Here is a 25,523-nt window from a genome sequence, read left to right as displayed (position 1 = left end):
TTACTTACCTGTAATGGCAGTTATCCAGTATTGGTGTCTTTCATAGATTCACATGCAACCCTCCCGCCTTCCCTGGAAGGGCTCACCTAACTCTGTGTCACGCCTACTTAGCTTAGTGCGTACGAAAATCTGAGGGACTGAGGCTCCTGCCAGGAAGGTTCTAGAGGGAGGTGATAGCTGATTGGCTCTTATCTAGAGTTTGGTCCTTTTTACAAAAGGACATGGATATGTTACTAAGGTGAGGCCTTTAGGCCTACTATTCTCTATGTATGTCTATAGGACATTACTTTTCTATGTACCGAAGACTCCCGTCTCGACGACGGGGAATGATTCAGGCATGTGAATCTATGAAAGACACCAATTCTGGATAACTGTAGTTACAGGTAAGTAACGCATTTCTTCCAGTTTGGTCTGAAGCAGACAGAACTGTGTAGCTTTGTCTGTTTTAGATGCACATACATCCCACTTGATACCACAGAATGTGAGGAGAGGTAAGCGAAGATTGAGCTAATTTTAAATATCGACTAAACAATTATAAAATGCTGTGGAGTTGAGTGACCTGTGTTTCCAGTTGACATAAAAAGGGGTTGATTAAAACTTGATGATTGTTGGTTTTTCCTGTAAATTAATTTTAAGTAGAACTAGCTTTGATTCTTAGTCTTGGCTATCCAGTGTATCTTGAGTATCTACTGTTGCCTTTATCATCTACTTCTGATTGTGGTAGTACTGGGATGAAATCCTCTGACACCAGCGATCAGTCATTAAAGAGATGGCTGCCCATCAGATTACTAATCACTCTACAGTGTCGCTGCTCCCAAAGGTTAATATGGTTAATAGTAGTTTGCCAGAAGTTCCTCAGGCTTTCCCCACCAATACAGTTTAGTCAGGTTGCAGACAAATACCAATAACATATTTTTTCATTATCTTCTCAAAATGTTTTGCGAGCAAAAAGTCCTCCTTGACCTCTTTCTCAGAATAGGAATCATCTATTTTTAAAGCACTGGTCAACTAAGCCAAGAACAGGAGCAACCAGTCTGTGCAATAAGATGTTCAGACCTTTTGGAGTTGCTAAACGTTCCAGGGGATTCCTTGTAAAACAGAGTGTGGAGCAGAAAGCTAATTCCTCTTGCACTGCTTTTCACTTTTAATGCCTTGTCACTATCACAAGTTGAAAATCCCTTATGCAATTTCTCAAAGCCTGGGCCTTCAAAGCTCAGATCTCCAGATTAATCCCCAAGTGAGATTACTCCAAGTGCTCCTGAGCCTCTTCAAGTTTTTGGTGCTTTGTTAATGTGTTGTGTTTCCAAGTGATGTCCGTCACGGACATCTGTTTTCTACAGTCTTGGCATGGTTGGAAGCCTGTAGCTTTGGGAGGGAATCTTGTCCCCTAACCCAATGTATTTTATTTTATAAGATGTTCGAAGTATGAGGAAATTTCCAATAAAACTTCCGATGCACGTCAGAAGGTGCTGAAAGAAAAACGCCGGGTTGCAATGGTAGTGTTTTTTAAAACATATTTTATTGGTTGCATGATGACAAAGTGCAAAATACAGTACAGGGCATAGCCATAATACTCTGAGTCATGTTCCAGAACTTTTTCGTTACATCAGCTCGAAGGTAATCCATTATTGCAGCAGTTCCCCAATTCAATAATGGCATACTGATCTATCCAAGACCCTTACACATACCTTGACATGTACCTCAACTTACTTGCTAAACTATTTCTAATCCCTACTAAATCCCACCCCCTCCCTCTCCACTGGTGTGTATCACATCAAGCACAAAAAATATAAAACTCATTTTGTTTGTGATCTAACTGCATTCCAAGCGTACCCATTGTGAGAAGTTGGCCTGATATATGATGCTCACTAGTTCTAGTGATCACCTTGTATCAGTCCAAACAACCCTTATGGTGATTGGTTGTAAGTCAACCTTATAGACCAGCTATCCTAATGGTAGCCTGGACAAAGCAGTCTTAGGCTAAACTCTTTTGGCATGTGAAGCCAGCTGTTTTACCACATATAACCCCTTGAATACCAAGTGAAAGGACACCACACAGGTTGTTATGAAAATAAACAAGTATTTATTAACTAACATACACCTCTGAACTCTTTATGAGATCAGAGGGCTAAGCACATGACAATCTCTTAGGAAAAATACGTTTAAGTTGCACAAATTACAATGGTACCCTAGGGGCACGACAAACCATATACTAAGTAAGTGGAATGTGAAAGTCGATAAAAGGAATGGAGCTGTCCAGAGGCTGTAGGATCGCTGGGACCACTCTATACTAACTCTAGGTAGGTACTAGGAGGCCCACGGAACGCTTGTGCAGAGTGTGAACTCACATGCGAGATGCGTAACAGTGTCTATGGACAGTACAGTTCAAGAAAAAGGTGAGTACAGACAATCCTGACTAGGTAGAACTAAAACGACTGTGGAACTGGACACTAGGAGAGTCAAGCTACCCTTGAGCACCGAAATGCTAGTTTTACCTCACCCACAGGCTGCTGGTGCATAGGTGCCAAGTCGTGTCGGGTTCCGGCGTTGAAGTCTATGGAGCCTGGAAGAAAAGATGCTGCAGGCGATCAGGAGGAAGATGTCCGGTGTGATCCAAGGGTGGATCAGTGAAGAGAAGAACCTGAAAGCAGAGGGGACAATGTTCAAAGTCACTAGCCAGTGACTGGAGTGGAACCAGTTGTCGTTGTCGCGATCAGGTGATGGTGGACGTTTGTCTCTGCAGCCACGTGGACCAGGTGGTGTCTTCGACGACCAGGATGGAGGCACGAGCTGTCCCGCGCAGGCTCTCGCTGTCGGCGGTGTCGGCTTCGGGTTCGGAGTCAACAGGCCTTGGCAAAGGCAACCCACGCGGTGAGTGGAAACGGCGTCTGGAGTGGACCAAGAGGGTCCGGGGTGCTCCTCTTTTGGAAGGGAGCAAGAGCCAGTCTGGAGCAACCAGACCAGCAGTGAAGATTTCGGAGTTCGTCGTCTAGGAGGTCACTAGCCAGCCGGCAAGGATCCAGACAACGCGTCGAGCAGCAAACAGGCAGAAGGGCCCCACGCAGATCTCGTGGATGCTGGAGGGCTGGTCTTCGGTGCAGGAGCTGCTCGGGGTCGGGGCTTCTCAGTCCCCAAAGCACTTGGACGAGGTTACCTCAGAAGTCGTGCTGGAGCGAAGTGCTGCTTCTTTCAAGATGGCCGGTCCCACGTGTCTCGTCACACCCACGGATCTCAGCTGTGCTGCAGATGTAGGTAGAGGTTGGAGATGTCTGGGAATCCGGGTCTCGTCGGGCTCTGAAGTCTGGATCCTTGGAGGAAGACGACAAAGGGAAGCCGCTGGACGCTGATGGTGCCTGCTTGTGCAGGGTGGACAATCCTTGCCCACAAGGGAGATATCTTCAGTCTTCTGTGGAGCAGAACGTCGAAGTCCAGAGTTTCTTCTTGTAAAGTTGTTCAGGATAATCTAATTTGGAATGGGACCAGCTCCTACCTTGATCCGGCTAAAGGGGGCTGTACTACAACTAGGTCCCTCCTCTGGGTGGGACCAGGAAGGGGGGTGGTTATACCCCCTATCCTTTGTCCGGTCTTGCGCCAGCTCTGGGGCTGGAGTGCCCCAGGAACTGGTTTGGACCGGAGTATGCACAGGGACACCTTGTGTGCCCCAGGCATGTCTCATTCCTTTCAGCCCTGTCCTACCTAATACACAAAATTCTGCTGGGGTGGTTCTAGCACCTCCCAAGGCAGGAAACCCTTTGTCCGAGCCTCCCTCGCTGGAAGGACTCTCAGCAGCAGGAGGTCAGACTTGTGTCTGTGGTGGCAGCATCCATTTTGTGATGCTGAGGCTCGAGTTAACTTTAACCGGGGTTCACAGTTACATACATGTCGTGTCCCTCTAGAAGGGTGGAATGCTACCCCCGTCGCCAGAATTGGCGAGGGGGTAGTATTCCAATTCGTATGACACCTTACTCGACATGTTTTGATAATGTTATACCAAAGTTGTCAATAACCGCGAGGATGATAATGCACTTAAGAGTATATGGTATAGCGTTATCATGGAAACAGCTAAAGGACTTGGTTCCGAAAGCTGCAGACAGGCTCAGCTCATGCTAGAGCACCATCTCACATACTTCCAAGCACTCTGCCTTCAGGATTGATAAGGCCTGCCATAGGAGTGACTGATAGGAGGATATGTGTCCATTTTAGGGTTAGATATAGGGATACTATATCTAAAGCAAAGAGTGATTACACCACCTTGCCCCAGCTGCTTGATCAGCCAGTTGTGTCAGATTTGGATGGCCAGCCAGGGGTGGCATAATACATGCTGCAGCCCCTGGTAGGCCCTGCGTGCACCTATGCCCTGTGTACCTAAGGTACACTGTACAGGGGCTGATAAGGTGACTCAGTATCCAATTAGATATGTACCTAGAGTACATGGAATCCATTTTACAGAGAGAGCAGTGGGCCTGGGGTCCTGAATAGCAGGGCCCCAGGTCAACTAAGTCGAAAAACCAGCAAAACACCAGGCATAAAGTTGGGGGCAACCATAGTCAGATATCCACCTTCCAACACCCATGATGGACATTCAAGAGGTCTCCGTTAATAATACTGCCCTCCCGTTATCCCTCCTCTACTTGCTGATCAGATAAAGACTGCACCAGCGTCTCCCATGCTGTCGCCGATTCCAATGCTTTCTCATTATTTGAGCGTCGCGCCTGTTGGAATCTGGTAATACTCTCGCTACTAGCCCATTTACTTCGTTCAGCCCTCCATCTCTTACTATTGGGACCTTCCTTCGACTTCCAGTTCATCGTTATTTCCCTTTTTAGGTCGAAGGCCTAAAAGGCTGCGCTTGCGCAGTCTTAGGCCGGAGATTTAATGAGTCTGAGTAGCGGCGAATGTCCCTCCTCCGTGCCCCCTCTCTCCTTCATTGGCTGGCTTCCTAAACGGAGGCCAGCCATTGGAGGAGAGATCAGTCACTCCAATGTAGCCCCGTCCTTTTCGGGTTTGGGGGCGTGATTTTTTGCGTTCTTTAGACAGTGACGTTGTCCGTCACTCAGAACAGCAAAACACGCCCCCAAATGCGAAAATGACCATGCTTTCTCCGAGGCATTTCTGCTTTGCCTCGGAGAAAGACGGTGGTGGTTTGCAGAGCTGCTCTGCTCGTCCCCCCTTCCCTCCGCCCAGCTCTGTCCTTCCCTCCGCACGCAGCTCCGTCCCCCTCCCCCATCCCTCTGCCCCTCAGCCCTTCTTCGTCCCGGTCCCGCTCCCCCCCTCCCTCCGCCCGCAGCTCCTTCGTCCTGCTCTGCCCCCCCCCCTCACTCTGCCCGCAGCTCCGTCGTCCTGCTCTGCCCCCCCCCCTTCCCTCCGCCCGCAGCTCCGTCGTCCTGCTCTGCCCCCCGTCGTCCTGCTCTGCCCCCCGTCGTCCTGCTCTGCGTAGTGATCTTTCAATGCAGTAACTCCAGCAGAAGGGCCGCCCCCACAGTTGATCACAGTTCAAAACCCGGGGGTAACAAGAAGCAGCCTGGCAAGGAGCAGGCGAGGCAACCGAGCAGCGGAACCACACACTCATCATGGGATCGCCGATCCGTGACCCGCTGCATCCTGAGCCGATAACGAAGCCCTGGTGAGAAACCATCGGCCGATCCAACAAACAGCCACCCTGGGACCCTCCCGCTCATAGGATCCGTGGGAGCCCCGAGAAGAAACTGAATTCGGGTGGATGCGGTTCCCTTTGAGATGACCAGAGAACGGCTGCTCGTTGCTTCCGGCCGTCGCCAGCACTCAGTCTTGGAGACAAATTATCTGCACCGGTGAGTGTCCGCGAGGCCTGGGACAGGGGTCTACCCTCAGGATCCCTGATCTTAACTTCTGCTGCTCGACGCACTATCCGCAGTACCAGTGAAGACCTCTTCACAACTTTTTAAACTTTAATTCATCTTGATCATATTCAATTGAAAGGCGAACATTTCCCGATGTATCACAAACATTTTTAAAACCCTTAAATCGATCCCAGCACTGAGGTATCTGTGTGTTGCCCCCGCCCTGGTGAGATGCGGAGACCGGCAGTCCTTGCACCCCTCCCCCGCCCTGGTATGATGCGGAGTCCGGCAGTCCTTGCACCCCTCCCCCGCCCTGGTATGATGCGGAGTCCGGCAGTCCTTGCACCCCTCCCCCGCCCTGGTATGATGCGGAGTCCGTCAGTCCTTGCATCCGTCCCCCGCCCTGGTATGATGCGGAGTCCGACAGTCCGTGCACCCCTCCCCCGCCCTGGTGAGATCCGGAGTCCGGCCGACCTTGCACGCCCCCCCCCCCCTCCAGGGAGCAGCTTTAACTTAAGAGCATTTAACTCTGCAGTAGTGTCGCCCTTCACTGTGTATAATGTGACGTCAAAGAGACTCGCCATGGTTCTTCCAGTCTCATCATTACGAAACGGAAGCATTTTCAATGTTCTGTACAACGAAGCCACACTTGTTTCTTATAAATACCAGCGGGGGCGGCACTATGCGCGCATATTTTTAAGCCATGCCCCGAATTGCATCAGCCCCAGTTGTTTCATTCCATGTAAAGCTCTGCTGGAGCCCCCAGATGCGCGTCTAATTCAGACATTTCCGCTGAAGTACACTGTTCTTCTCATTCAGGCTGCTCTGTAGTGTCACGCGCAAGAGCGTGAGTGGGGTTCGGAAGGAATCTGAAATAGTAGGGGCTGCTGCCATAGTAACTGAAAAGGAATGTTAATTTTTTTTTTGTCCCTTTTGCGGTTGTCAGACTACAACAAACCCCGATGGACCTCTCTTTCAAGGTGTAGTTCTTGTTAAGTGTTTTTTGCTGCTGGTGTGAAATGCTGTTTTCAGCCCCTTGGAGCTCTGACACTACTTCCTGCCGGAGCCTCTGATTGGGCAGTTTTGTTGTAGAACATTCTGCTCTTGTCTTAAATGTGAACACTCGGGGAGTTTGGAATTAACTCTTTCTCCCAGCCTCGCAGACGGGAACGTATGTGTCTGTGTGTGCATATGTGTCTGTATGTGCATATATGTGTGTGTGCGTGCCTGGGCATGTGTGCGCATCTGTGTATGTGTGCATGCGTGTGTGTGGTTCCCTGTGCATGTGAATGCATCTCTGTGTGCGCGCATCTGTGTATGTGTGTGCAAGTGCCTATGTGTGCATCTGTGTGTGTGTGCCTGTGTATGTGTGTACCTGAGTATGTGTGCGCATCTGTGTGTGCATGACTGGGCGTGTGTGCGCATCTGCATGTGTGTGCGTACCTGGACGTATGTGCACATCTGTGAGTGTGTGCGCCTGTGTATGTGTGCGCATCTGTGTGGGGGTGCGTGCCTGGGTGTGTGCATCTGTGAGTGTGTGTGCGAATGTGTGTGTGTGCATCTGTGTGTGTGTGCCTGCCTGGGTGTGTGCGCATCTGCGGTGTGTGTGTGTGTGTGCGTTCCTGGGGCATGCGAGCGGCCTTGCGTTCTTTCACAGGGTGACCGGCTTCTATTTATGGGAGCGTTAAGTGCCGCTAACACCCCTGACCAGCAGACCCCCTGAACATAAGACGCCCAGGCTGGGCTTAAGAAACGGGGGCAGGGAAGGGTCACGCTGGGATGGGTATTTGTGTGGCGAGGTCATGGCCCCAGTCCGTCCTTGAAGAAACACGGAGACGGAGGGGAGCTGGCATTTGAGGATTCTCAAGGTTTAATTGAAGGTTGGCAGGGCTGGGGCAGAGTCATGCACAGACTGGCACACCAGTTATTTATAGTGTTTAGAAACCATACTGGTGGCACTAAGTGCTGGTCCTAGCAACCTATGACCAAACCGCATGTTTGATTGCGAATGTGGTTTTTGCCACATTTTCCGCATAATTATTTTTAATCACTTTTGTTAAGAAAATTCTTTAATTGCATGGGCAGGGTGCCTCAAAACACGAGCCACGAGACGGCAAGCAGTGGGCAACTGTACACCAAACAAAGGGCTATGCGCTTCAGCACGTGCGTCTGTGCACGTAACACGCACACAGGTGCATCAAATAGTCTATCCAAGACCAGCCAATATCAAGTATAAACCATAAACTGCGTAAAGTAGCATCTGTTATTTACAGCGCTTAGAAAACAGCACACGTGTGGTATATAGTGCTTTGCAAAACAAGGAGTTATAATTATCTCTAAATGCATTGGTCTACTCCAAACGTACAGGCCACTCTGCGAGATAACCGACCTCTAAAGAATGCCAAAAATACCAGCCACCCACCAATCCCAGAACCGAGGCGAAGCTATTGGCAATGTAAATGACAATGCCATTTATTGATGATTAAAAAAAAAAGTCATAAGCAATGCCAATAGCTCTACCTTTAATGATGCCGAGACCATTGCATTGTAAATGCTTGTTGCTAATAATAATCCCATATCCACAAATTTACTTGTCACCTTCGTTTTGGAAGTGTGGGGGAACCAATGTAGTATGCATGTAGCCATATCAAATTCTAAGTGTCGCTCAGTGACTACATTCACTAGGTCTCCCACTTCATTCCAGTAATCCTCTAGCTATGGGCACTCCCATAGCATGTGTTCCAGCTCCACCCCCTCACTTGCACAGCGAGGACATGCTGCGTCCTCAGCCTGGAAGTATTTCCTGATCCTACCCGGTGTTGGGTATGCCCTGTGCAGTATAAAGAAGTGCACCAGCTGGAACCGTGCGTTCCTAGTACTTTTCCAAGCCCTGCGTAGGATATGTCCCCATGTGGCCTCCGGTTCGGGCTTCCCAATCTCTGCCTCCCATTTTAGTAGTAAGGTATCGAGTGGTGCTAGCCTTACATGTAGCATCCTTGAATAAAGGCACGTAACCGCCTTAAAGGTCCCTGCCGCCATCACTACATACTGACACGCCATAGTCTTCTTGGGCTCCACTGATCCCTCCCTCCAATGCTTCCGCATTGCAGATACCAGTGCGGCGTGTATTAAAAATCCTCCCCCAGGGAGATCATATCTCTCTTGCAGCGCCTGATAGGACAGCAACTCACCCTCCTCGTATAAGTCTCCCAGTACCTGAATCCCTGCCCGTTCCCACTCCATCAAAGGCGTCCAGTCTCCGCCATGGGCCAACGCCGTTACCATCTCCAGCGGAATTTCAGGTGCATAGGGATGTAGTACTCCGGCTCTACGCTGGCTACGATTCCAGCATAATCTCAACGTTTTCTCTTCTAACGAGAGATCCCTAAGGTTAAGCTTTTGCTGCAGGACTATAAATGCCAGTATGTGTCTTGGGATCCCTTTACCTCTCAGGTGCTCAGGGCCTCTAAACTCCATTGCGATCGCCTGTGAAGCTGAGCTGCTAGATAATAAAGCTCGAAATCAGGAACCGCCAGCCCACCCTCAGCCTTCGGCCTTACTAGTGTTGTTTTGGCTACCCTCCACCTGCCAGTTCCCCAGAGAAACCCCACAATCCTAGATTTCAATAATTTGAACTCAGAGCCCGGGATCCAAATAGGCAATGTTCTAAAGAAATACAGCAGCCCAGGTAGCGCCACCATTTTTAATAAAGCTATCTGTCCCAGTGGAAGAGTCGACAAGAATGCCATGCTGCCTTTAGGAGCTCTCACACATCTCCCTATGTTCCCCTCCAACATATCACTGACCTCATGGTAAATACGGACCCCTAAGTATGTCAAGCATGTCGGCTCCCAGCGTACATCCCAAGATGTCTCTGGTAATAATCTGCCAGGCTTCACCGGGAACAGGCACGTCTTATTCCAATTCACCCGCAGCCCTGAGATGTCACCAAACTCCGATAACAAGTCTGTAGCTCCCTCCAGTGCTCCCGCGTATCTGCCAGAAACATCAATAGATCATCCGCGTATAGCGAAATATACTGCAGGTCGCCTCTAAACCACAGACCCTTATAGCTCCGCCCCAACCTACCTTTCGCCGCCAAAGGCTCTATTGCCAGAGCAAACAATAGTAAAGAAAGTGGGCAGCCCTGTCTCGTCCCGCGAGACACCCGGTATTGGGGTGAGACCAACGCCCCGATTCGCCCTCTAGCCTCTGCAGAGGTATACAACACCTTAGTCCAGCCTACGAATGCAGCACCCAGTCCAAAACGCCCCAGTGTCTTGTATAAATACGGCCATTCCAAACTATCAAAGGCCTTCTCTATATCCACTGACAGTATCGTGGGCATTGACCAGCCCTGGTGAACTTCCCCCAGGATCCTCAGCAACCTCCGCACATTTGTAGCTGTGTTCCTAGTTGAAATAAACCCAGCCTGGTCCCCATGTATTAAACCAGTCATATGCTGCAAGAGACAGGACGCCAAGATTCGACTCAGGATCTTATAATCCGTGGATAACATTGATAGTGGCCTGTAGGCAGTTGTGTCCGTACCCTCTCGCCCAGGTTTTAATAAAGGGATAATGAGCGCCTCCCTCATTGTCATAGTAAGGTGGCCAGGTTCCCGTGCCTCTTTATAAACCTCCAGCAACCTCGGGGCCAGTATGTCCACATACCACGAGTAGAATTCTACGGGTAGAGCGTCTACACCTGGAGCTCCGGATCTCGTCAAGTGTAATATCCCGGTCTAAAGAGTCCGCTTGTTCCTTATCTAGCTGCGGAAGGGGCACGCGCCCCAAGAAGGCTTCATTGTCGGACCCCCCCCTCCACTAGAGAACTTTCATATAACGCCTCATAATATTCCAGGAACCGAGCCATAATCTCACGCTGAGTGTATATGGCACTAACATCTTGCGCTTTCAACACCATAATTGGAGAGCCTCTTGAATTAGGGTTGGCCCACCATGCCAACAAGGTACCCGCTTTGTCCCCCTCAGCATAAGCCTTTGTAACATAGGTTTTATAATCAACGCTTCGTAATCTTTCTATCTCCCCGGCCACTGCTTCCTTCGCCTCCACCACTTCTGCTTGTACCTCCGGGTGCTAAGGCCTAGCTTGTTCGGCTGCCCTTAGTCTGCGTTCCGCCTTGTCCACATCCTGTAGCAGCACCTTCCGCACTCCTACATGCTTGCTAATACAGAGCCCCCTTATCACCACTTTAAAGGCGTCCCACTCCACTGCCCTAGTAGAAGCAGTCCCTTCATTTTGCGTAAAATAGTGCATTATCCCTTCCCCAACCTCCCTTTGGAAAACCAGATCATCTAATGTCTCGGGTCACAATCTCCAAGTGGGAATGTTGGATTTCACCGCCATCCAGTGCATGCTAATCAGCAACAAGTTATGGTCGGACAGGGTCCTGGTCAAATATTCAGACTATGTTATGGTAGGAACTATCGATGTGGAACATAAAACTGAATCTAACCTAGCGTGTAGTTTGTGCATTGCTGAAGAAAAAAGGAATAGTCCCGGTCTCGTGGGTGTTAGTTGCCCCATATGTCTACTAGGTTCCATCTATTTTGCCATTCCAGCCTATATTTGGCCAGCCTATGGATGGGGGAATCTGCCAAAGGGGGTGTGATCTGTCCAGAGATATATCGGCTATGGAATTAAAATCCCCTCCCTGCACTACTGGGCCTGCAAAGTAATGTGGTAATGTGCCTGACATGCGGTCTAGGAAGCGAGCTTGGTCTGTTTGGTGCATATACACTACACAGCGCTATGTCACTACCATGTAATCGCCCCTTCCACCACTACGAATCTACCTTCTGGGTCTATTGTCTGTTTTGTGACCTGAATAGGGACCCTGCTCCCACCCAAACCAACACCCCCGTGCAAATCCTGAATATGACGTGCTAAAAACCTGGCCCCTTCACCTGCGCTGTAATGCCTGGCCTTCTGCTTTAGTAAGGTGGGTTTCTTGTAGCAGTGCTATTTGTACTTCTCTAATGACTAAATATGCATGAACTTTATGGCGCCTTGTCATAGTGTCTAATCCCCTTACATTCCAAGTGACACAACGCAAATCAGGTAACGCCCCCATCGCAGCATACCAAGTTCCACATTTCGCCCTGTGTAAGCATATACACACCAGTGGCCCCTACCTCCCAACCATATCCCCAACATCCCTGTCATCCCCCCCCCAAAACAGGTCCTAGAACAAAACTGCCAGTCCCCATCCAAACCATACCAACAATCAACACACATCTAAGCCCACCAGTAGCCACTGCAGGCATACCTTATGGGCAGTTGGGGGGTGCTCAGTGCCAACAGGCGACCACGTAAATTCCAAGACTAACCCCACCCAGATCCCCCAGAGAAACACCGAATTCCCTTGCCTCCCGCGCACCACTATAGGATCAGTTAAGCCCCCACAAATTGTCCCGGTCCTGCACCACAGAGCGCCCTCCGAAAGCCCCCCTTCATGGGCTATCAAACTCCAACGCCCCGCAGCCACAATAGCGACCACAAGCTCCCCATTGCCTCCCACCAGCCCAACAGCAATTTCCCAAAATGCAAACCATTACTCATCTAACAGTCCATCAGCTGTGGCTAGAGTGACCTGCGGCATTCGTAGACTGTCCGCTTCCGACGTCTCAGCGTCCGACTGTGCTTTGTCCTTTTCTGAGTCCGTGCCCTCCGGTGATTGGGTCAGCAGGTCTCCCGATAGCGCTGACACCGCTTCCAGCACCCCCCGCCGCTCTACCTCAGTTTGTGATGTCGATGGTTTTTGCAGACCCCTCCGTCTGTGTCGAAGTCGTTGTGACTTGTGAAGTTGATGATTCCCCCAAAGAGTCTGGATCCCTTAGTCCCATTCGATCCGTTCCAGCCCTGTAGGATTCCAACCACGTCCATGCCTCGTCCGGGGTGTCGCAGAACTGAGTTTTACCATCCATTACTATTGTCAATTTGGCAGGGAACAACTGGGAGTACTGGAGTCCCTCCGATCTGAGCTCCTTTTTGACCGACATGAAGGACGCTCGACGGCGCTGTACATCCAAAGTATAATCCGGGAATAGAGTTACCTTGCCGTTTCCAACTTGATATGGGCCTTCGGTACGCGCCTTCTGGAGCAAGAAGTCTCTGTCCTTGTAATGTAGCAGACCAGCTACTACTGGGCGGGTTGGACGCCCCGGTTGTGACGGCCTCGCAGGTACTCTATGCCCATGTTCCAATGTATAAAAGGAGGACAGTCCCTCAGGAGCCACCACCGCCTTAAGCCAATTCTCTAGGTACTGCACCATGTCCAACCCCTCTTCTTTTTCTGGCAGACCCACTACGCGGATGTTATTTCGTCGATTTCTACTTTCAGCGTCCTCTGCCTGCCTCTCCAGCGCCAGGTTATGGTCCAAGGCATCCGTCACTTTGCTTACCAGCGCAGTTTAGGCTTGTGCTACATCCTGGAGTATGCCTTCCACCTGTTTTACTCTGTCTGCGAGCTTAGAGTGATCCGCTCTCAAGAGGCCAAGGCCTGTCGCCTCCTATGCAATATCCTGCTGCAGAGCGGTGCGAGAATCCGCGATGGCCACCAATATGCGATCAAACTGTTGCTGCATTCCAGGGTCTCGGGGTACTTCCAGGCCTCGGTCTGGGCTGGGAACTCAGAGTCCAATAACTAGTGCGCCCATCCTTTTTCCCCTTTGGCTTCCCCATGACCCGTTCGTCTTGCTCGTGTCCCGTTAGTTATAGGGGCTCCCCCGCGTCCTTTTCACCGGAAGAGAACCCTAGTGCCCAAGTTTGGTCCAACAAGATCAGTGGGCCCTCCCACCAGGAATACCCCTGTTCAGCAGTCCGTGCAACCTAGTGCTTGGCGCACCTTTGCTATCCAGTAATTTCAATTCTTAAACACTGAAAGCAAGATCCCAGCTGCGCCACTCATCGCTGATTCCAGGGCCGCTTGCCTGCCTGCTGCTGTAGTGTAGTTCCTATTTTCCCAATAGGCCCTGCGCATTGGAATAACAAACAGTAGTATCGACGTAGAAGTGCGGATCTTCCAGGCCTCTTCTGACTATGCTAAACTTAATTGAGTTTGTTACCAACTAGCTCAGAGGTCACTGGAAACTTTCTTCTCTGAATAGGAAGTGATCAGCTTCCCTGGTACAGACAAGAAGGGATTCAGTTTTCCAACAACCGTGCAACATGACAACTTTGCTCCTCAGATCAAGAGTCAATCTCTAGAGTCGTGTGAACAATAGACCGTTATTTTACTCAGTCAGTTGTAGTGCAGATTACTTTCACAATATGTAAAGAATAGAGAGACGGGCGTTTTCAATAAAGGGTAACATTTATTGAACAGTCTTCTTGTACAAGAGAAATGAATTGCCACAATTGCAAGACTTGTTATTATAAAAAGTACGTACAGTAAGATGAGTATTGCGAAATAATACTGTAAAAGCATTGATATGGTTTCTTAGCCATACAATGGTTTAAAATGAATAAAACATACATACATTCATATATACATTAGGCTAAAATACTCAACTGGTGCTTCTAACTACGCCTACCCCAGTGTACCTGACCTAAGCCTAATACTTGGGAGGGGAGTAAGTAAGTAGCTTTTAAGTTAAGTTGGTTTTGCCAAGGTTTGCTTCAAGAATTCTCTCTAAGGGTTTAGTCAACACCATACCTCTGGAATAGAATGATGGAGGTCTGGTATCTCCTTCAGGGAACTCGATATCCCAGTCGCTCGCAAGAGTTGACTGGAAACGCCGGAGCTGGATTTCTCAGCAAGAGAAAAGACAGCGTCTCTCAGCGCGTCGAGGAGGAGGAGGAGGGGCAGCGTCCGCGGGCAGCTTGCATCTGCTGGGCTCTTTGCAGGGGGACGGCTGTTCAGCTCCTAAGTTCACCACACCATCGTTTGCTAGTTAGCAGCGATAGCAGTAGCGATAGCAGCTATGGTATCATCTGCATAACAGCAGCTTCAGCAGCGATGGCATTGAGGCAGCGTTTGCTTAAGGCACCGTTGGTAATATTTATACCTGAAAGGTGCCTTGTTTGACGTAAGTTTTTGGACATAAGACGTCAATAAAGATGTCACTAGGAAGTGATCGTCTATCAGTGCTCATTAGAGTTCTATTACTAATCAAAACATAGCAAGCGGGGCTTTCCCAGGGTGCTGAGTTTTTATCTTGTTGAAGAACTCGGAGTGTTAATCTAGGAATCTTAGATAGTAACTTCTGCTATGTCATTGCACTAATTGGCTGCAAAGGAAGTGGCAGAGGAAGCGATTCTGAAATGTGGCTCTGTTCGTGTGAGGCCAGAGACGAGTTTCTGAATATGCACTTGATCGGTTATGCCAATATAGGGGTACAAGGGGATTATAGCCGTATAGGGGCATAAGGTCACAGTATCGATCAGGGTCCTAGATTAGAACGCAACACTGCCAGCCGCAAAAACCACGACTACAGTTTACAAAGAGGTCCAAGCTCGCAACCCACACCACCTGTAGCTCCACCCAGGGTGTGCTTCCCTTAACGTGCCAGCCCCAGTGCCAAGGTCCTATAACTCCAGTTACTATTCCAGGCCCAGGTCACTTCTGTGCCTCCTCGCCTCCGCAGCCGCTCCTAATACACCCAGCCTCCAGGGCCACACCAAGTTGCTTTATCCTGGGGGCAGATCTCTCCCCCACCGTCCTCTGTGTCTTGCCGCGCCCCTTCACTCGCTGTCCTGGGGTCGCAAGGGCTCCAGGTCCAGCCCCACAGCGCCACCAAGCTCACGCAGCACAAGGGCCTCGAGAAACGCCACAGCAAGCACCGCTTTCGCCGTCTTCACCGTCCCCCTATGTGCATCCTCGCTCTCGCCCCAGCTTGCAGGTCACGGCCTTCCCCTGCGCCCGCTTCTGCCTCTCCAGCTCGGGCCCAGGGTCTCGCCACACCCCACTCACCAGTGCAGGAGCAGTCGTCACCGTCCTTCCACACCCTTCTAGGCAGTCTCACGCTTCCATGCTGTGTCCCTATCCCTCAGCGCCACTCCAGGGAAGGGAAAGCCTCCGTTCCTGCGCTTCCAGTCACAGCGCCGCCCCCATCGCTAATAGTCCTCAGGCCGTGCCTCAACCGGAGCGTACGCCGCAGTCCTCAGAACCATCGCGCACACGCCCCGCGTTGGGCCGCGAGGAGACCTCCCCCGCTCCTGTCCCACTGTGCCACCAGCACATATGCCCCTCAGTCCGCTGTGCCGATCTTCCTCTTCTCCCGGGCTCAGGATTTAAGGCCGCGGTGCCGCTGCCATTTTGGAGCCCTCGCTTACACCGGTCCCGGTCTGGAAAGTAGGCCAAAGCTCCAGATTGGCGCTGTGAAAAGCTTCGGGACTGCGCCAGCCCTGGCCCGCACCGCTCCCAACACACTCGGTGCCGCCAGACGGGTCAGGGAATCGGGATATGCCAGGATAAATTTGGGGATTAGCGCGTAGCTCAGTGCTCACGCAGCCTGTCCCATCGGCCTCCAAGCCACGCCCCCTGCAGTTGGAGTGTTTATATTAGACTGCTCCATCACTTCTGGGATTGAACAAAGCGTACGTGGAATGGCACAACACCACCCAGTGGCACACAGGAGCACTCAGATGAAGTTTCCAGATCCAGTCTGGTACCTGGGGAATTTTGTAAAGGTGAGGAATCTGCAGGTAAATAGAGTATCCACTAGAAAGAGCTTTACCAAAGGTAAGTAATTTGTTTATTTGGATGGTTTGTGCGGACAGCCTTTCACCATAGGCTATTTGAGAATTACCTGCACCATAATTGCTTCTCGGAAGATGTGCACTTTATACATGTAGTGCTTAGGAAACTGCTTCCTATCTATTCTAGCTGTACTGTTTTTCCTGTGTATTTTCTGTTGTCAGTCCTCATCGCACATTGGGGAATGGAGGAAAGAAAGTAAATGAGTAATGTATGAGGTTCTGTACACATCTGTTAGTCACTCAGCGTCCTCTTTTCAAAAGCAACCCTGTGTGCAAGCCAAAGGTTAGCAACTTGTTGGCAGAGGCTAACAAGGGCGAAGAACTCTTGAAGTGAAGGAATGAACTGCTCAAGCATGCACAAGTCGGAGTTTAAAAAGTTGCAATGACTGAAGAACGTTTATGCAACAAATAGTTTTGAAAATAGTGCACATGGAGTAACTAAAGAGAATGGATGAGGGATGAAAGTACTGCATAATAGAGAACAGCTTAAATGAAGCAACAAGGAAGGGTATAAGGAAAATTACTAAGTGGATGAATTCTGGACAATACAAAAATTAAATTAAAGGTTTAAGAGCATGCATAGCAAAGGATGAGGTATTGAGATGAATGAAGAAAGTAGGAAAAGGCAATTAAAGGATTTGTTGAGCAGCACAAAGACGATATAGAAGCATTGCACATCAGTGCACAAGAAAGAATGTATAGGACATATATGGGTAGCTTTTAGTAACGGGGAGTGTCAACCAAGGAGCTTCAAGTGAAGTCTGGTAGCTTCGACTGGGCTGGAGGAAGAAATGGCAATGACATCCGCGAACGCGGTTAGTTTGAGTTCCATACCACTAAGCGACACTGGAGGTATCTTTGCATTTTGCCACAGCTGCCTTATAAAAGGCTCACTATAGAGAGCAAACAATAATGGGGATAGCGGACATCCCTGCTGCGTACCCCTTCGAACAGGAAAATGAGCCGATGCAAGACCATTGAACTTTACTGCTGCTGTCAGGTTTTTATACAATTTTTGAATTGTCGAGATAAACCTTTGACCGAGGCGGAATGATGACATAATTGGCCATAGTACTCCCCAAGCAACTCGGTCAAAGGCCTTCCGGCGTCCAACATCAACATCCCAATATGCCGATTTATTTGACCAGAGACGTCAAATGCAGCGATAGCTGAATTGATATGTGCTGCCGTGTCTCTGCCGGGTACAAAACCATGCTGTTGTTCCAACACGAACTGATGTATAATGGGGGCCAGCAGAGAAGCTAGGATTTTGGAGAAAATGTTAACGTTGACGTTGATCAATGATATGGGGTGATACAAGCCCATATCCTCTACCGAATTTCCCATATTTAGGGAATACTATAATATTAGTGATTTTCCAAGAGGGAGGAACATCCTCCCCCTGAATATTGTTATTAATTAATGAGGTAAAGACAGGTGCCAGAATATCCTGGAAGTTTTTGTTGAATTCCACCGGGATAGTGTCTTCATCAACCGCTTTGCCTGATGGTAAAGTACTAATCGCTTACTCAACCTCCCCAAGTTCAATATCTCTTTGCAGAAACTCACAGTCCATTGGGTTCAGTACCGGTAGTGCACACACCTGTATATAGTTCAGGGCTGTTTGTTTACTAGAGGGCGTTGACTTGTCATATAGATCTGCATAAAGAAATCTAAATTTTTCAAATGTATTCTGATCTAGTGTACAATAGTCCATCTCCCCCTTTTATTGTTTTAATACATGACCTGACCCTTTGGCCGGCAATCTGAGTTGCTAACAAATGGCCTACCCATTCCCCATATTCATATTGCTTAGATTTCTGTTTCTGGTATTTGGCGGCTACTTTGTCCAATAAACCCTCAAGTAAGTTTAGCTCTTACTTCTACCAAACGGCAGTATGTTTGCTGTTCCGCTGCATCTTTTAGAGCAATAGCTCTTGCATGCTGTTGATCTAGCTCTAATAACTTATGCTCCTGCTACATCTCCCTAACAGACGGATGATTCTGCCTTAAGATAAACTACAGTGTGGCCCCTCTAACATACCCCTTCAAACAGCCCCATACCACTGCAATGGCTGCAGTGCCCCTGTTATTCTCCAGATATTCCCCTAGTTTACCCCTCATACATTTCCCGAGATCGAAGTTACTTAGGAGATGTCTGGGAAATGAGAATTCCCTTAACGTGTCTATCACCCCGCTGGGTCTGTACGGATAAAATCGCCAGATTATGGTCCGATGTAATCTTAAGGCAAACCTCTTTAGACTATTTTTCCAGCATAGTTCTATTAATAAAGTTCATATCGATTCAAGAGTATTGTTTATGCGGGGATGAATAAAAAGTAAACCCGGGAACAGTTGGATCTGAAAGAGACACATTAATGATAGATTCCTTACCTTATAATATCCCCAGGCGTCAGACTGGATCCGGAAAATTTTGCGTAGCAATACCCCTGCGCGCCGGCAGGCGTCGTCCGCGGCTCCGCGTCCGCCGTCGGCGTCGTTAGCGCCGGAATGACGTCGTCGGGGTACATAGACGCCGCCCATGCGCGCTGACGTCAGTTCTTCTTTTTTCCACGCCAGCTAGCGCAGATCCGGAGAAGCTCTACCTCTTAGTCTTTTTTGACTAAACTTTTTGATCTTTTTGATCATTTCTCTTCTCGAGTCTTTGACTCCTGCGGTGCCGGTAGGGATGCCCGGGTTTCAACCCTGTTCTAGGTGCGACCGACTGATGTTGGTTACTGACCCCCATCTCCGGTGCCTCAAGTGTTTAGGCCTCGACCACGACAACCGCACTTGCTCCGACTGCCAGGCCCTGACGTCTAAAGCTAGGCGGGAGCGGTCCCGCAAGCGACTGGAACTCCTGCAGACGGCCCGCGCCGCTCTAGGTCCCGGTCCAACAGGCGGTCGAGAGACGGGTCTTGGGGTCGGAGCCCTCGAAGCTCCGGGAGTGGACATCGGTCGCCAGGATCCAAGTCCTCATGTAAAAGGCATGAGAGGTCGGAGAGACGTCATCGTTTCTCCAACACACTCCGACGGAGTCGCGGACGTCGCCGCCTGCCCCACACATTCGGGTCCCTGGGCATGATGCGACGCCTGAGGAGGTCGAGCGGTACCTCATGGCCATGAAGTCCCTCCCTCCTCAGCCGGGTTCCATGGCGCCTCCGGGCTTAACGGCCCGTGCTGGAGGGCCTAGTGGGTCGGGTGCTTCGGCTCCGACGCCATCGGGTGCTCCGGCGCCGTCGGCGACTTCGGTCCCGGCGCCACAAGCGACTTTGGTCCCGGCACCGCAGGCCCTCCCTGGATCTGCTTCCGGATCTGGGTCGCCGCCGGTCGACCTCACGACCTCACTGGTGCCGGCCCAGCGGGTGTCGCCCCCGGCACCTGCTATGGGCGCCGTCCCTGATCCTACCCTCGATCCGGTTCCGGCGCTACCGACGGCCTTTGGAGATTTCTATTTCCACGAACTGGCCCCATCCGCTGACCCTGAATTACAGGAGATGGGTGACGAGGGTGATTGGGAGGAGGGGTCTGAGGACCCTCTGGCACAAGAGTGATAGTCTCAACAGGACTGGACATATGAGCTTGGGGAGGCCAATGGTATTGACACTTCGCCAGACACTGGATTTGTCTCCCCTCCAACCGTGGTTACGGAGGAGGGGGCTGCTTATAGTGTAGTGTTGACGAGGGCAGCCAAGGCCCTAAACCTTGAGCTCCCTGTCGTGCCCGTGAGGACTAACCTCCTCACTGACGTCCTTAAACCGCAGGCAAGCTCCAGTGAGCCTCTACTGCCGTTTAATGAGGCCTTGTGTGAGGTTCTTGTGGGCACTTGGTCCAAGCCCGCCACAGGTCCGCCTGTGGATAGGAACGTGGCCAGACACTACCAGCCGGCCCCGGGCGACCCTTACTTTTTGTCCACCCATCCCACCCCCGAGAGCCTGGTCATCCAGGCCTCCACTTCCCAGACCGCATTCCCGATGGACCCACCCGGGAGGTACAAACAGTTCAGGAAGAAGGTGTTCTCGTCCCTGAGTTTGGGACTGCGGTCAGTTAATGCTGCATGCCTCTGTGAAGTCTGGTAAAGAACAGAACAATGGTAGGGTTGTCTGCTATACCATTTGACAAATTAAGGAGGGTAATGTAAGGTTTGTTGAAGCCGTCCATTTGCAAATCTTTTGAATATCCCTTTTCTCTGTTCAGTTGATCATCTTTATATGGGTATTAGTCATATAGCCATGGAAAACATGGCATAGCCTCACTCTCTCCCTTTCCCCTGCTTTACTTTTAAATTCAATATCTGGTTACCTGCCCCCTTGCCACCCAACCTCTTGACTTCTCACACGCCACCCAATATTTGTTGGAAAAAACTGGTATCCTGCCACCATCTTCAAACTCCTCAGTAAGTCCTTTCCTGTCCTGTTAGAGGAAATACAATACAGACCATTGTATCCACCCTATGAGAATTTCATCCCTCTCCCTGCATGAATGTGTCCTGTAAGCTCTCAACTCTGAGCACGGATCTGGCACTGTTCTATCAGTGGCTATACAAGAGGGTCAGGGAGGTCCTTCATTTCCCTGCAGCACTGAGCTTCGCCAGCTTCTTCCTCCACCTGCCTTGAGTCTGCAGAAACCCAGTGGTTATGACAGGGAACTGGCTTTTGGGGTGTGATTCTAAGCTGCTCTGATATCAGAACAGTCATTAATTGGGTTTTAAAACTGATCCTGTTACTAAAGTACTGTTTAATAAAATACAGCAGAATATACGTCAGGTGTGTGAAGTATTAAAAAAAACTGAAGAACCCAGAAAGCAAGAATTTACTATTTCGAGTGTGATAATAAATTTCTCTTCTTCTTTCAGATGTGACGGATGAAATGCTGAGCTTCTTCCTCACCCTTTTCCAAGGGCTTCGGGCACAAATGGGAGTACCTTTTACGGAACAGATCATACAAACCTTTCTTAACATGTTTACCAGGTAGTTATATTCATAGCCCAAGACTTGGTATTTGTGAACATTTTCTGGATGACTGTGTGAATAGTATGAGATCATTTGGAAGTTATCATTGGGTATGTTGCTGTTTTTTTCATACGTTTCCTCCAATATACTACTTCTAAACTCCAGTGTCTTCCAAATGCTCGTTTTTATGTCTTACTGAGACAGCTCATGCAATGTTGCTTGCAATACATTTTGTTAGCTTTAAGGGGGCATAGAGCCTAACAACACTTACCATTAGTTGGGTTAATCATCCCTCTAATTGTGTTGCTTTTCTTGGGTTAGACCATGCCAACTTCACTTTCTCTTTGCGTGTTTGTTCCTCCCTTGGAGCATGACCGAAGTACTGCTTTCTCTGCCCAGTAAGTACCCTTCTGCTCCTTTGGGCTTTAGTCCTGGGCTACATTTTAAAGTTACAGCCTACCAGACTGCACAACTGTGAGGTATGCAAAAGATATCTTCGGGAGTTTCAGAAGTTGACCTGGAAATGCATTCTGCCCATTGCTTGCCATTGACTTTGTGGTTTGTAGCTCACATTTTCTTGCTTTTTCATTTGCTGGATTAGGCTGTCCAGGATCACTTGATCCCGCCCATGCCTTTTGACTGTAGTAAGCTAGGATTCTGCTATCGGGACCCCAGCATCTGTGCTCTCTCTCCCAAAATGGCTTTGGCAAGTACTTTGGTACATCCACAATTGACTACTTGTGTCATCCTATGAGTCCCTAGTATGTGGTACTAAGGTACCCAGAGAATAGGTACACTAGGGGCCCCCCAGGGCTGCAGTGTGTATTTTGTCACCCATGGGAGTCCACTTAAACTCTGACTACAGGCCTGCAATTGCAGCCTGTGTGAGATGGTGCTTGCACCTCTCACAACAGAACACTGTTTCCTTAGATCGGAGGACACTGCACTTAAAACCTATGTCACCCCTATGGTAGGTCCATTCTGTCTTGATGGCAGGGTTCAGGGTTAGAAGTTCTGAGAGTGCTCCTGCATGAGCAGGACACCCCTACAAATCCCGGAGTTGATGCTCTGTTAATGCGGTCAGCCATTTTAAGACATATAGGGGACATCAGTCAATACTAGATGTCTAACTTTATAATGGATGCACAGAATCTGGTAATATTTGGTATCCAATATGTTGAAATCATACCCCAACACTGAATCCGGTGTTGGAGGTATGATCCAATGTACCGGGGGCTTCTTAGGGGCGCCCCATATACTCCACGTTACAGCTTTTCAGGGACTTACAGCAAGCTAGTGCTGCTGCAAACCACAGACACTGTCCTGCCCTCCTGCTACGGAGCTGAGCTCAATCAGGGAAGGAAGAACAATAGGTTTCTTTTCATAGGGGAGGTATGTCCACTTCTCAGACAGAACTTAGTGTATTGGGATGGGATGGGGTTGCTTGCCAGTGCCACCAACCTGTTTGAAGGGCACCTTAGTGCCCTCCTTGCATACAGTGGTTCCTACCAGTTCAGGTAGCCCTTGGTTCCTGCTATGGCGCAAAAGTGGACAATGGACAGGGAAGTATCATCCCCTCTGTCCAGCCCCTCCTCTGTGAGGGATCTGAGTGCCAACCTTTTCCATGGATATTTAAGGCCTCCCCCGTGAGTGGGTCCTCATATTCATCATGGAACAACACTCATCTCTGAAACCAAGACCCTCTTCAATCGTCTGGCCCCTTGGACTCTGATGGACTTCGCCTGAGTCCGGGACCACATCAAGGAAGATTCCTGTTGCTCTTGGTGTAGCTGTTCTGCAAGTATTTTGCCTTTTTTGTGCTTCACTCAGGATCTCCAGGGACCTGTAGGCATCAAGGACATCCAAAGTAATCTATCTTGGAGTTAGTTACTCCCCTGCATCTGCAGGCACCACATCCAAGCTGACCGGTCTGCTGTTCCTGTAGTCCAGTGGACATACAGAGACTCAGCAACATAAGTGGTGGGTCTGTGGCTCCCCAGAGGCCGGACCTTTCTTCCCTGTGATTTGGAGGACAGTATCCCTCGTCAGAGCCACTGAGACGGAACCCCTATGCACTGTGGACTTGTCGTTGTGAAGGCTTGTTGGCTCTGCCTTCCAAAGGTCTTCGGACTACGGGAAGCTCTAGCCTTCAGCATTTAATCCCTCGAAGAACAGCTTCCTTCCTGTGTTGTGGGCCTCCATCGTAGGTGAGCTCCCTGATGTCCTCTTGCGACTCTTGTGCCTTCGACCTGCGGGTCCTCTCAAGAGTCTTCTACTGCTTTGTTGGGCTCCCCAGCTTGCTCGGGCCTGCTCTGACTCTCCTGCACTTGGTGAGTCCCTTGGACCTTGCTAGTCCCAACTATTGCATCTTTCAGTCTTCCACGCCAGTTGCTAGTCATCCGGGTTCTTCCACAAAGGCCAGCAGGATCTGGGAGTAGTCCGACAGATACAGGGTCAGATACGAGATCTACGAGACCCTATGCACGATTTTGTTAGAGACCCAACTGTATTTTATACAACTATCAGTCCCCGTCGTGGGAGTATACTTTGAAAATACCTTGTCTATCCCTCCAAACATAACTGAGGTGCAGCTCCTTTGTGATGTCTTGTAAGGCATCGATCACGTGGGGCTTCTTATGATCCCTAGGTGGCTTCAGGCCTAGTGCCCTGCTTAACACCCGAAGGGAGGTACAGCGAAGCTGCTGTCCAGACACTGGTATAATCAGGGCTGTCCGCATTCGGCGCATAAACGTTTATAAAGCCATTTCCTGCCCATCTAGGCCCCTGTACAGGAAAACATATCTGCCCTCCGGGTCAACAACATGCACCCTATGACTTAACAGGATGCCCAAATCCACCAAACACCCCACGGGTATATCTTGAATAGGACATGGCATAGATTTGGCCTCTCAGTTGCTTTCGCAAACCCGAAATACAGCCCCCTCCCCCCCACACACATATGTGTTTCCTGTAAGAATACAATTGACACCTTGTAACATTTTGGATAGGCATATACCTGTGTATGTTTCTCAAACTGGGAAATGCCTCTCCCCTTCAGAGATAAAAGTGTAGTCACAGGATTGCCATTTGTAAATAATGTCAAAACTTCCACTGTTTCCTCATGCTCACACATCCGAGAAGATGATCCACTCTACTGATCGAAGAGCCAGGTCTTGAGAAGTCTTCTGAAGGTCAGCAGGTCCTGAGTCTGTCGTAGGCTGGTAGGGAGAGTGTTCCTGGTCTTGGTGGCGAGGTAGAAGAAGGATCTGCCGCCGGCGGTGGCTTTCAGGATACGAGGAACTGTGGCGAGGGTGAGGTTGGCTGATCGGAGGCTTTGGGTGGGGGTTTGGAAGCTGAGTCGGTTATTGAGGTATGTAGGTCCTGTGTTGTGTAGTGCCATGTGTGCGTGGATGAAGAGTTTGAAGGTGATCCTCTTGTTGACGGGGAGCCAGTGCAGGCCTCTTAGGTGGGGTGTGATGTGGCTGCGTCGGGGGACGTCGAGGATCAATCGTGCCGAGGCGTTCTGGATTCGTTGTAGTCTTCTCAGGAGCTTGGTTGTTGTTCCTGAGTAGAGGGCGTTCCCGTAGTCAAGTCTGCTGGTGATGAGGGCCTGGGTGATGGTTTTTCTCGTGTGGGGGGGATCCATTTGAAGATCCTGCGGAGCATTCGGAGGGTGTTGAAGCAGGACGCGGAGACGGCGTTGACTTGCCTGGTCATGGAGAGGGTGGAGTCGAGGATGACCCCCAGGTTGCGTGCGTGGTCTGTGGGTTCCGGGGCTGTGCCTAGCGATGTGAGCCACCAAGAGTCGTCCCAGGCTGATGAGGTGGGTCCGAGTATGAGGACCTCCGTCTCGTCTGAGTTCAGCTTCAGTCTGCTGTCCTTCATCCAGTTGGCTACGGCCTTCATTCCTCTGTGGAGGTTGGCTTTGGCGGTGTGGGGGTTTTTGGTGAGGGACATGATCAGCTGGGTGTCGTTGGCGTAGGAGATGATGTTGTCGTGCGACGTGGGTGAGCGGTGCCATGTAGAT

At 49.9% G+C, this 25,523-nt stretch overlaps 1 protein-coding gene across 2 annotated transcripts in view; it reads left to right on the top strand.

Annotated features, from left to right (window-relative positions):
- Nucleotides 1-25,523, top strand: part of XPO6 (exportin 6) — an 824,334-nt gene that overhangs the window by 609,809 nt on the left and 189,002 nt on the right. For both annotated transcript variants that reach the window (XM_086941189.1, XM_086941190.1), the window contains exon 19: nucleotides 21,400-21,514. In XM_086941189.1, coding sequence (XP_086797315.1) covers nucleotides 21,400-21,514 — 115 coding nt within the window. The remainder of the gene's footprint in view (nucleotides 1-21,399; nucleotides 21,515-25,523) is intronic.

The sequence above is a fragment of the Lissotriton vulgaris genome, chromosome 10, assembly GCF_964263255.1.
Source record: "Lissotriton vulgaris chromosome 10, aLisVul1.2, whole genome shotgun sequence".
Lineage (NCBI taxonomy): Eukaryota > Metazoa > Chordata > Amphibia > Caudata > Salamandridae > Lissotriton > Lissotriton vulgaris.
This window is presented reverse-complemented; position numbering and strand designations above follow the sequence as displayed.